The 13,420-nt window shown below is 33.8% G+C and overlaps 3 protein-coding genes across 3 annotated transcripts; 1 reads left to right on the top strand and 2 right to left on the bottom strand.

Moving 5' to 3' along the window:
- Positions 1-3,770: 3,770 nt before the first annotated feature.
- LOC112003989 (stigma-specific STIG1-like protein 1) lies at positions 3,771-4,465 on the bottom strand. The gene is given in 3 exon segments (XM_024036219.2): positions 3,771-4,075; positions 4,078-4,243; positions 4,245-4,465. Coding segments are annotated over 3 exon segments (399 nt in total). The 5' UTR covers positions 4,377-4,465; the 3' UTR covers positions 3,771-3,974.
- Positions 4,466-5,893: 1,428 nt separating this feature from the next.
- Positions 5,894-6,600, top strand: LOC112004006 (cytochrome b561 and DOMON domain-containing protein At5g47530). The gene is given in 3 exon segments (XM_024036239.2): positions 5,894-5,936; positions 5,939-6,141; positions 6,264-6,600. Coding segments are annotated over 3 exon segments (528 nt in total). The 3' UTR covers positions 6,546-6,600.
- Positions 6,601-10,937: 4,337 nt separating this feature from the next.
- On the bottom strand, positions 10,938-11,507 carry LOC112003997 (uncharacterized). The gene has a single exon (XM_024036231.1). The coding sequence runs from the start codon at positions 11,505-11,507 to the stop codon at positions 10,938-10,940; it is 570 nt and encodes a 189-aa protein (XP_023891999.1).
- Positions 11,508-13,420: the final 1,913 nt, after the last annotated feature.

Below are 13,420 nucleotides of genomic sequence, written 5' to 3'. Positions count from 1 at the left end.
GAATAATTTGAAGGGCCGCTACCTCCATCATACTGGCCTCCCACTACCATTAAGCCACCAAAACCCCTATGAGTAATTTTTTTTCTACAACAATTTTAAATAATCTATAAGACACATGTTCACACCATGTCTTAATGTTGCACTATCGATGAGTGGAAAATAGTGAGAGAGATAGATATATTTTCATTTCATGGTATGCAATCTGTGAACACAACACAGATTAGTTGATTTTCATGGTCTGTTACTCTTTTGCATTTATTTTTGGTTTCATGATTTTAAAAAAATAATAATAATCTTATCTTGAGAATGCTACAAATGTGCGATGAATCTACTAAACTAATTTTTAATATCTCAAAATATATATGTTTCTTTACTTTAATTTAGTTTACTTTTTCATAATAATATATGTACAACATTCTCCAAAACCATTTTACATAAAAGACAAAAATTAGATACAGTATCTTAGGTGCTATTCTTTAAGTTCACCTCTTAAGGTTCAACCATGTGGCTACTTAATTAAAAAATATACTTTTATCTCATGGGAAAAAATCCACATGGCAAAATTTTAAAGGGAGAACCTAAGAAACAGTACCTAAGTACTATATCTAAATCTTGCTCTTACATAAAATATCACAAAATTATATGTGCATCGCATGGGCAACTTACTAGTTATTATTTAATGTGTGACTTCACTCATATTGTACACCCAACACCAAAGGTTTTGAAAAGGAACTATGTCTTAGTTCATAATGAACCCCAGCCCTAAACGTTCATTTTCTAAAAAGAAAAGCAAAAAGGCTAAACGTGAAATGGAAGTCAAGGAGAGAAAGAAACTTACACTTGAATTCACAAGGGGAAGTGACAATGTAGGAACGAAGAAACCCCTTAATACTGTGTACCTTCCCTATGCACATGTAAGGAGTTTGACCCAAATAAAAATTTCTTATTATAAGACGTGCAACACATAACTGAATATTTGCAAAATTATGAAAGAAGGATCACTTTAAACACTGTTTGACATTTGTTTGGCAAACAACTGGGAGGGAAAAATAAAATATTTTTAAATTCTTAGATGCACACAAGAAGAAGTTGGGACCAAGAATCTAATAATGACACTACCATGGATTCAAATCTCTCCTCCTACTAGTTGTAAGAAAAAATAATAATAATAAAAAAATGTTGGGAGAATTTCTTATGCATCATATTTCATTAAGAGAACATTTTTCAAAGAGAAATACATATTTATCCATACCCATATAAAGTTAAGAAATTCACGAAAGTTGGCCAATTGTTAGTGTTACGAGTATCATGCTTTTAATTTTTGGGTTATTGATGGAGACCAATTATGAGGCCAATTATCAGGAGCTTTGTATTTCAGTAGTATTATTGTACCCAAAACAATTGTGAGGCTACTTGTCTTCTGTCATTATTTTGGAACAATCAAATAATGTGCCAAGAAAAAGAGATATTTTGAAACTTGAAAAAAGCAATGTCACCATCAATTATTGTTCTTATTATCACACTTTGTTTGTCACTAATGTATAATTATTTGAATGACAATATATACTTCCTTTAACTTCCAGGTGAGAGAAGTTCCGAGACAATGCAAGATGGACTCAAGCGACTCCTTGGACTAACACTTAATTAAAATGGCCAGTACAAGTCATATACCATGAGGAAGTACTCCAATGTATATAGTTTTAGGTATTGGACATTATATGCTTAAATATACTACGTTATTAAATAAAGTTCATTAATATGTAAAATGATCCCACGTATTGCGTGGGTTAAACACTAGTATATATAAAAACAGAAACTTTATGTGGGAGAGCATGAGGTCATGTCATGTGGCACTCTAATTTTGCATTTAGCCTTTTTTAACCTCTTTTCATTAAGTATTTTTTGTAGTTACCCAAAAGTTTACATTAACTTATTTTTACTATTCTTTCTCCCAAAAAAAAAAAAAAAACCTTATTTTTACTGTTATTTCATTAATCTCTTATTAATTGTCTGGGTTTACACCATACATTTCTCTCTTCTTCATATCTTTCAGAATGCCCACCGTTTTAGGATTAAAAACAAAAACAAAAAATAATAATAATTGAGTTAGACATACTTGAAAAAAAAAATTAACTAGATAAGGCATTGGGGGGAGAGAGAGAGGCACGAAAATGTTGTGGACCGTTAAATGAAACATATGGTTTCACTATTTCAAAAACAAAAGACATGAGATTCACAAAGCATTTGTAAGAGAAAGAAAGAATAATTTGAAGGGCCGCTACCTCCATCATACTGGCCTCCCACCACCATTAAGCCACCAAAACCCCTATGAGTAATTTTTTTTTCTACAACAATTTTAAATAATCTATAAGACACATGTTCACACCATGTCTTAATGTTGCACTATCGATGAGTGGAAAACAGTGAGAGAGATAGATATATTTTCATTTCATGGTATGCAATTTGTGAACACAACACAGATTAGTTGATTTTCATGGTTTGTTACTCTTTTGCAGTTATTTTTGGTTTCATAATTTTAAAAAAATAATAATAATCTTATCTTGAGAATGCTAAAAATGTGCGATGAATCTACTAAACTAATTTTTAATATCTCAAAATATATATGTTTCTTTACTTTAATTTAGTTTACTTTTTCATAATAATATATGTACAACATTCTCCAAAACCATTTTACATAAAAGACAAAAATTAGATACAGTATCTTAGGTGCTATTCCTTAAGTTCACCTCTTAAAGTTCAACCATGTGGCTACTTAATTAAAAAATATACTTTCATCTCATGGGAAAAAATCCACATGACAAAATTTTAAAAGGAGAACCTAAGAAACAGTACCTAAGTACTATATCTAAATCTTACTCTTACATAAAATATCACAAAATTATCTGTTCATCGCATGGGCAACTTACTAGTTATTATTTAATGTGTGACTTCACTCGTACATATTGTACACCCAACACCAAAGGTTTTGAAAAGGAACTATGTCTTAGTTCATAATGAACCCCAGCCCTAAACGTTCATTTTCTAAAAAGAAAAGCAAAAAGGCTAAACGTGAAATGGAAGTCAAAGAGAGAAACTTACACTTGAATTCACAAGGGGAAGTGACAATGTAGGAACGAAGAACCCCCTTAATACTGTGTACCTTCCCTATGCACATGTAAGGAGTTTGACCCAAATAAAAATTTCTTATTATAAGACGTGCAACACATAACTGAATATTTGCAAAATTATGAAAGAAGGATCACTTTAAACACTGTTTGACATTTGTTTGGCAAACAACTGGGAGGGAAAATAAAAATTTTTAAATTCTTAGATGCACACAAGAAGAAGTTGGGACCAAGAATCTAATAATGACACTACCATGGATTCAAATCTCTCCTCCTACTAGATGTAAGAAAAAATAATAATAATATAAAATGTTATGCACCATATTTCATTAGAGAACATTTTTCAAAGAGAAATACATATTTATCCATACCCATATAAAGTTCAGAAATTCACGAAAGTTGGCCAATTTTTAGTGTTACGAGTATCATGCTTTTAATTTTTGGGTTATTGATGGAGACCAATTATGAGGCCAATTATCAGGAGCTTTGTATTTCAGTAGTATTATTGTACCCAAAACAATTGTGAGGCTACTTGTCTTCTGTCATTATTTTGGCTAATAACGGGACAAATAATTTCTAAAAGTGAGAGAGATATCAATTGGACTATCACACATTATGGATAATTTTGTATGTAAGAAATCTTCAAACAGCTTCAATATTTTTCTTAAATCTTTTTCCCTTTGCATGAAAAAAAAAATAACAGTTATATATGCTTTCATGATGTAAAACTGAATTCATTTTGGCTCCACTTAACAATATCCTTGGCATATATGGAACCAAGATTCAATTTTGCATGAAGCTAGAGGCATAAAAGTATTACAGTTGCATATATACTATAAAGTAATAAAATCATGCATAATTGCACATCCCATAAACACATAACTCTCCCTTCTTGCACTTCTTATTGCACCCGCCACAATGCCTTTTGTCAAAGGAAGTATTCACACATTTCCCTTGCAACAAATTTCAGAGTATTTGCACTTGCGTCCACAGGCACCACAATTCATGCGATCGGTAATCACATTAACACATTTCTTATTGCAGCAGTCCCGCCCCGGGCTATTCTTCAGACGACAAACCCGAGGAAACTTGTTGCAAGTCATTTTGGCTGGTTTGATACTGTGAAAGAAACCGGCCCACTCCTCTTAAAGAAGCAGCTTCTTGTTCTTGGTTTTCAGGCACTGTGACTTGACTTTGCATGTCCATGTCTTTGTTATAATCTTCTAAATCCAAAGCCGCAACAATAGCCATTGCTGCTAAGAATAAAAGAAAAGTGTGAGCAGCTTCATGGCTATATTGATAATAAAGCAAGGGTTATTATTGGGAGAAAGGAGGAGGATGTGTGGACTTGAAATAGAACATGGGCTTATATATACAGAAATCTGGTTATAGAGCTGACAAAAGGAAAATTAATGTTCACGTCTTACTTTTTTTGTGTGGCTTTAATTCATGAGGAGTATTGCAAATTACTGAATATCTCTTAAGAAGAAATCATTTGATTACAAATCAAGAAAAGTTGGCACTCTGTATCCCCAATTCAAACGTTAAAAGATGACCAATTACACCCCATAATTTTGGTTATTGGTACTCTTCCCATGTCATGAATTGAGGAGGCCAGAAATTTACTTTTTCCTGTTTCAAGACAAATTGTTAAAATTGGGCCAATAAAGTTGGAAACTAGTTATATGCATCCAATCTCTCACCTGTTGTATGGCCCATATGTCTGTGAGGTCCACATACTGTGAGAGGGGATGCAAATAGTTAGGCATTTTATTTTGCATAGAGCTGAGCTCTGCCTCAAAAATTTTCTAGTACTTTTAGTTTAGCAAATTTATCCTTCTAAACTAAATTCTATTCGAAAGAGTCATGATTACCTAGCACATTATTCCTAAATTATAGCAATGAGCATAAACCTCGTGTTGGATAATTTATTGACACTTATGTTTCCAAAGAATAAGTTATTTGAAGAATTGGAATAATATCTGATTGCTTTATTGCAATTGAAGCAATTCAGAAAAGATGGCCTATTTTGATAAGAAAAGCACATATTCCTAGCAGCTAATTAATACTTGATATATGTCTTAGGCCAATAACATAGAATGTCCAACAAGTTTTTGATGGATCATCATAGTTTCATACAACATTACTAACTTATATCTAACTAGAAAGCAATGGAACTGATTGGAAAACAGAGATTTGATTGATGTTGCACGCTGGTATTCCAGCAGGACTTTTTATACACCATAACAAGGTGTTATCCAAAATTTATTTTGAAATCTTAGATTTACACACATTTTTGAAAGAGAGACCATGAATTCTCATTGCCTTATAATTCTTAGTATGATGTTTCCCCTCCATTCTATCTCTGGCCAAGCCTCTTCATGCAACGAGGGGTGCTCTCTCACACACAGAGGAAGAAGAATTATTGCCTGGCCCGTTTACTCCAATATGAAACACACGGTGCCTCAGATGCATGTCAGTTCTATTGAAGGCTCAAATAGTGAAGCCACAATAGACCTGAGATCATGGAAGGGCCATAAAATCCAGCATCGTCGTCGTCATCTCAGAAATGTAAGATCAGCCATTTCTTAATATCCTAAAACTTCATTTATGATAAAATTATTTATCCTTAGGAATTAGGACCCATCTAAGAGGACTTCATTTTAATGTGGAAAATTTTAAATTCTAATATTAGAATATATTATGATGTTACAATAAATATGTAGATCATACACATATTAATTATTTTCAGCTTTGGACAGGCCTATATGATTTTAATCGTTATAGGATGGGGAACTTTCTTGCCCATTGGGTGATTATTGCAAGGTACTTTAAGAAGATTCCCATGTTAAGCAAGGAGTGGTATTCATTTCACATAATATTTCAGAGCATTGGATATATTTTGGGCACAATCGGATGGGTAACTGGGATATGTCTTGAAAATACTTCCAAACAATTTGCCAATAGAATACAACGCATTCTAAGTATCCTTGTATTTACCTTCCTAACTGTACAAGTGAGTTCAAATTTCTATCTTTGTCCATTTGTTGATATCAAATTTGTAGTTTCATTTTTGAACCTGATATCAAATTGTAACTTGTTCCAACAGTTAATTAACATGTTGATAGTGTCATTCAGATGCTTGCCATTTTTTGGCAACCAAAGAAAGAAGATGAATTTCGCAAATGGTGGCAGATATACCATCGTTTTCTTGGGTGTGCAGTAATTTCACTAATTATAGCAAACATATTTGTGGGGATCAATAACCAAAGTCAAGCTGAGAAATTGAAACTGGTTTACGCCGTAATACTCGGAGGTTTAGCTTTAATAGCTCTAGTATTGGAAATTTTTCGATGTTTTACGTACAAAATACTTCATCGTTCAATGGAATTGAACAGCAACATGTACACTTGCCCCTGAGTTTGACGCATTGTATATTTTTTTCCCCATATATGATTCATTCTTTTCTTTGTTAGTTTTCTAATAAGAATTTTTATTATCATATTTAGAAGATTCGGTTGGAACACAGCCAATCCAAGATAATAAATCACGATTTATCAACAACAACAACAAAAACAAAAACAAAAAAAAGGAAGATAGATCACAATTATAACTCATTGCATGCACTCCAAAAAGTATTGAAAGTTCAAATAGTGTATAAAACACCTATGAACATTTAGACCCCCAAAATAAAATTACCAATACAAGTTTATAATCAAATAATATATATGTGGAAAATGAAATATAAGCTATAACCAAATTAATAACACACTCTAAACCATAATTAATAACTAACACAGCAGTAATTAAAAGCTAAAGAGAAAGGGAAAAAATATGCAAACACAAAGATAATACGGCAATGTGTTATCAAAGAGAAAACTAAAGTACTCGGCGAAAAACCTCTCCACCGCCCTCCAAGCGGTCAATAATCCACTAGTATAGTTGGGATACATAAATAGTAGAAGACCCTCCAAGCATAATCTACCCAGTGCACCTAAGCTCTCTAAGCTTCTTGCTCCAACAGGGTTACGTTGAACCTTATTTTCTTTAGCTTACCGTATCCCACAATCGCCCATTGCATCAACCAAAATGAATTGGTCCCTTCTGAACTGCTTCCCAAGCACCAAAATACTTCCTCACTGATACGGGTATGGTGAGATAAGGATTTGGTTAAATGAACCTCTTAAGGATATGTCAATGGAGAGGGTGAGGGTAGAGGAATTTGGAGAATCAAATGCTGGAAGTTTTGTCCTGTAGTGCTACAGTTGGCGTGACCCTTCAGCTCTCCTGCATGCTTCACATGTGTGCCACCTTTGGCGACTTGCTAGTCGCAAGATCCAATCACAAGACCTTTCTTGAGTGTACACTTCTTGAGCTTTCTTCACACTCTCTCACACACTACCCTTACATAATTCCCATCTAAATACAGGGTATCTAATTGCTAAATTACAAGCAAATTTGGCACAGAATAAAGCCAACACATGATTGAATAAATTCAATCTTACAAGTATCATCAAAGTAATAATAATTTTATTGAAAGAAAATTTGAACCATTGATGTTATTAGAATTATCGTTAAATGATTAAATTCATTATCATTTTTTAACAGTTTAAATTTTTGAAATAATCAATAATTTAACATGATATTAGTATAAAAGATTTTGAGTTAAATTCCTTTTAACAAGGCAAGAATAAATCATGATTACGCAAGTGACTAATCTCTACTCACCTAATTATCAAAGTAANAAATTGAAACTGGTTTACGCCGTAATACTCGGAGGTTTAGCTTTAATAGCTCTAGTATTGGAAATTTTTCGATGTTTTACGTACAAAATACTTCATCGTTCAATGGAATTGAACAGCAACATGTACACTTGCCCTGAGTTTGACGCATTGTATTTTTTTTCCCCATATATGATTCATTCTTTTCTTGTTAGTTTTCTAATAAGAATTTTTATTATCATATTTAGAAGATTCGGTTGGAACACAGCCAATCCAAGATAATAAATCACGATTTATCAACAACAACAAACAAAACAAAAAAACAAAAAAAAGGAAGATAGATCACATTATAACTCATTGCATGCACTCCAAAAAGTATTGAAAGTTCAAATAGTGTATAAAACACCTATGAATATTTAGACCCCCAAAATAAAATTACCAATACAAGTTTATAATCAAATAATATATATGTGGAAAATGAAATATAAGCTATAACCAAATTTAACACACTCTAAACCATAATTAATAACTAACACACAGTAATTAAAAGCTAAAGAAAAAGGAAAAATATGCAAACACAAAGATAAACGCAGATGTGTTATCAAAGAGAAAACTAAAGTACTCTGGCGAAAAACCTCTCCACCGCCCTCCAAGCGGTCAATAACCACTAGTATAGTTGGGATACATAAATAGTAGAAGACCCTCCAAGCATAATCTACCCAGTGCACCTAAGCTCTCTAAGCTTCTTGCTCCAACAGGGTTACGTTGAACCTTTTTCTTTAGCTTACCGTATCCCACAATCGCCCATTGCATCAACCAAAATGAATTGGTCCCTTCTGAACTGCTTCCCAAGCACCAAAATACTTCCTCACTGATACGGGTATGGTGAGATAAGGATTTGGTTAAATGAACCTCTTAAGGATATGTCAATGGAGAGGGTGAGGGTAGAGGAATTTGGAGAATCAAATGCTGGAAGTTTTGTCCTGTAGTGCTACAGTTGGCCTGACCTTCAGCTTCCTGCATGCTTCACATGTGTGCCACTTTGGCGACTTGCTCAGTCGCAAGATCCATCACAAGACCTTTCTTGAGTGACACTTCTTGAGCTTTCTTCACACTCTCTCACACACTACCCTTACATAATTCCCATCTAAATACAGGTATCTAATTGCTAAATTACAAGCAAATTTGGCACAAAATAAAACCAACAATGATTGAATAAATTCAATCTTACAAGTATCATCAAAGTAATAATAATTTTATTGAAAGAAAATTTGAACCATTGATGTTATTAGAATTATCGTTAAATGATTAAATTCATTATCATTTTTTAACAGTTTAAATTTTTGAAATAATCAATAATTTAACATGTATATAGTATAAAAGATTTTGAGTTAATTCCTTTTAACAAGGCAAGAATAAATCATGATTACGCAAGTGACAATCTCTACTCACCTAATTATCAAAGTAAGGGCAAAAAAGTAAGTGACAAAAAATATATATAAATGAAGGTACAAAAGTGATTCTTAAATAAACTAATTATTGTGTCAAAAGAAAACTAAATACTTATCCTACCTAGAAACATAATACCGCTACATAGTAATATTTCAATTATTATTATTATTATTATTATTTTGATAATTTGATTGTTAAAGATAAGTTAATTTGAATGTCTCCATTTGAAAAATTGAAGTACAAGAGATACCAACAAAGCTACAAAGCTTTGAATCATGGATCTTTCTAATTTTGAAGTACCATAACATGTTAATTAAGCCACAAAAGCTCTTTTGACCTTTCATTTAAGCATCATGGCCCAATATCCTAGATAGACAATTCCAGTTGGCCCTAAATGGACCGAAAACACAACACCATGTTTCATTTAATTTTAAATTTAATATAACATTTTTTGGTATGTTAATTTAGGAATGTTATAAAAAATTTGTGTCGTTTTGGTATCCCATGCATAAATCACAAAAATATTCTTTGCTCATCAATCATAATCCTTAATCCCTTAAAAAATATATATATTAAAAACCCAAATAATAACAATGAAAATTTACCCAAATAACCCAAAAAAAAAAAAAAAAAAACACTCAGACAAACAACAATATTAGACCAAACAACAACAAATGAACAAAATATTCAACAAAAAGCTCATTCAAAAAATAAAAATCTCTAATCATTTCAATTTGTAACTCATCTCAGCATTTTTAGTTCTCCATTTATCTCTCATTAAGCTCTTTTAAAAATAAAAATAAAAAAATAGCAAAGGAAGGAAATCGTAAAATTTCAAATATTTGATTTTTTATTTTGTGATGTTGATATATTCAAGTTCTTTTTTATTAGATTTTTGTATAATTTGAGTTTTTTAATGATTACCCTAGGAAAAATTGTAATAACTTCCACTAAGGTGACATGTCTACACTTCTCAATGTGGAAATCAATATTTATGGCCTGTTTGGATGTTTAAAAAAGGAGGGGGAGTAGAGTAGAGGGAGGGAGAGTAATCTAATTACCTTGTTTGGAAATTTTTTAAGGAAGGAGGGGGAGGGGTTTGGAGGGGTTTGGAGGGGTTTCAACTCCCTCTAGCCCCCCATTTTTAATTCCCCCAAATTGGAGAGATTTGGAGGGAGAGTAGAGTACATAAACTATTGACCAAGTAAATTACCTAATTTACCCTTATTATATTAACAAAATTACACAAGGGGAAGGGCTAATTACTCCCTTCCCCCTTACTAATTTTAAAAACATCCAAACAAGGTGGAGGGGAATTATTTTCCTCTACTCTCCTCCCCACTACTCCCCTCCCCTCAACTCCCCTCTACTCTCCTCCCTCTCTAAACTTCCAAACAAGCCATTAGGGTCTTAAGGGATACTTTTAGTATTATAGTTAATTAAGTTTTGGGCCTTAAGGGATGGTTTGTAGTTAGCAATCCGGCTAAAGATTTAGAACATCGAAGTTGAACTTTTTTTTTGGTAAACAGTACTTCTATTAGAGAGAAACAGGAATACAACCTAAGGAATCATCCCTACAAACAGCCTCTAACACTGGGGGGGAGATTTCCTTTATTAAAGCAATAATCTAAGTCAGAGTTCAGTGCCAACTTGGCAGCTTCATGAGCTGCAGAGTTGCATTTTCTCTGGACCCAACAAAAATTAACAAAAACAAAAGCAACAGCGCTAAGCTATGAATATTACAGATAATATTATGAGTAAGCCATTCAGGGGATAAGTCTAGGTTGATGAGAGGATCAAAACAATTCTTTGCATCTCCTTCAAATATTACAGATTTCCATCCCTCCTTGACTGCTAGATTCATAGCCCAGTAAAGTGATTCAGCTTCGGCAATCGCTGGGGAGGAGCTGTGATGTTTTTTGGCCCAAATAGATAGAACTTCGCCTAAATGGTTCCTTGGAACAACTGCTAAAGCAGAGCCCGAGCTCCTTGTCGCAGCATCTGCGTTCAGCTTGATGCAGTCAGAAGGGGGAGGAGACCAATTCTTGCTACTTAGCTCTTTAGGTGGTTGGGTAGTTGAAGAAAATATTTTAACTATTTCATTAAATCTAGTTTGAATGTTTTGCCTAGCCTTCATCGCATCAGGGTCGATGTTACTGAACTGTTTAAGGTTTCTTGACATCCAAATCTCTTTAATTACTAATGCCATTTTGAGGGAGACACTCTAAGTCTCATGGGCAGGGATGAGTGAGGCAGGCGGCTCCATGATGAAGGATACTATCTCCTTAGCCGATGTAAAGTTCATGTTGTCAACTTGAAGACCCCAACAGGTGGCTGACCATAGAGCTCAAGCAAATGGGCATCTGAAAAAAATGTGCTCACTGTCTTCAATTCCAGCATTGCATTACAGACAAGTTGCATTCACATGGCTAAGGCGAACTTGGAGATTAGCTTTTGTTGGCATGGCATTGACGCCTATCCTCCATATCAACATTTTGAGCCTCTCTAGGAAGTTTGCCTTCCAAAGCTTGGACCAACAAACTTGGGGCTGACCTACACAATCAGGATAAGCAAAAGCAACATTATGGATGGATTTAGCTGAGAATCGACCTTTTGAGTCAGGGAGCCAAACTAACTTATCCTGTTTAGGTGACAACAGAATAGGAATGTTAAGAATGGCTCTTGCATCGGTTAAAGCACCCAATCTGAAATCCATGATTTGGAAATGGGGTTGATGAGATCACTGGCTTTAATGGGAAACTTCTTGTATTCCTCAAGTCTAGGCTGAGGAATGAAATTCACAATTTCAAGCACCCAAGGGTCTGACCACACCTGTATAGACTTACCCTCCCAAATAAGAAAACATCCACCCTTCACTACAAGCTTCTTGGCTTCTTCAATAGCTCTCCATGTTGGAGAGGTGGCAGTCACTGGATCTGCTGAAAGCCAGCCACTATTCACTTTATATTTGGATCTCAACACATCCATGCACAAACTTTGTCTATCCGATGCCACAAACCATGCAAATTTAGCTATCAAAGCTAAGTTCATCTCCTTCGTTTTCTTAAAACCCAGCCCACCATATTTTTTGGGATGACACAGCTTGTCCCATGATTTCCAAGCTACGTATTTGCCACCTCTATCTTTAGGCTTCCACCAAAACCGCCTAGTAGTTGCATCTAGCTTGTTACAAGTGTTAGCCGGCACATTCCTATCCATCGAAGTTGAACTTGATGCTAGAGTTATTGTGAACTTGGTTAATTCTACAACCGTTGCTAACAAAGCCTACTCCTCTCTTCTCAATGATTGCAAGTCATTGCTGGGCAAATTCCACCAAGTCTGAGTAGTTCATGTCTTTCGAGAAGCAAATAAGTGTGCAGATGCTCTAGCAAAAGGGGGCTACTCTCTTCTTGACGATTTTGTTGTTTTTGATGTTTCCCCCACTATTGAAATTTCATCTTTTGTTAACTCTGATGCTTCTAGACTGTATTATTGTAGGCTTTAAGATGCTACTTTAGCCTCTTCGGCTTGTTAGTTGTTAATGCTATTTCCTTTTAACAACAAGAGCATCTATAACTTGAGGTATTAAATATAATTTGCATATATAAGGTAGTTTTACTTAATTGAATGAATATCCTCTATCACTTAAGTGGTTTTAGTAAACGAATTAGCGCAAGCTTGATCTTAGGGTTTTAATTGGCATTCTCAAGATTGATGAATATGAAAGACATACAACTTGAAGTAGAATCTAAATTTAGTTTTACAACAACAAAGATATACAACTTAATATTAAGAATAAATCAACGTCAATATGTACACGAATCCACTCTCCACTCCAATGTATTTTACATATAATTCACTTTCAAACATCACAAATATTGAAATTTTCTCTCTACTTGCCTAGTTTTTCTAGGCCTCGATTGCCTCAAGATGTTGGTAATGACCACACCCAGAGGATCTAATATCACATATAAATTTACCTGTTTATTACGGATTTGAATCATGTGACTTTATTTCCGAAATCTTATGATCTTTTATGGCTTCTTTAATACTAAAATGACAAGCTAAAACAATTGATTTGGTTATGTTGTATAGAATTTTACTTTTGAAAATCATAGTGTC

This window comes from Quercus suber, unplaced genomic scaffold (genome assembly GCF_002906115.3).
Source record: "Quercus suber isolate HL8 unplaced genomic scaffold, Cork oak 2.0 scaffold_10, whole genome shotgun sequence".
NCBI lineage: Eukaryota > Viridiplantae > Streptophyta > Magnoliopsida > Fagales > Fagaceae > Quercus > Quercus suber.
Note: the sequence above shows the minus strand (reverse complement) of the source record. Positions and strands in the feature narration are given on the sequence as shown.

Coding starts and splice junctions, on each gene's coding strand:
- LOC112003997 (XM_024036231.1), bottom strand. CDS start 11,507: ATGGCATTAGTAATTAAAGAGATTTGGATGTCAAGAAACCTTAAACAG.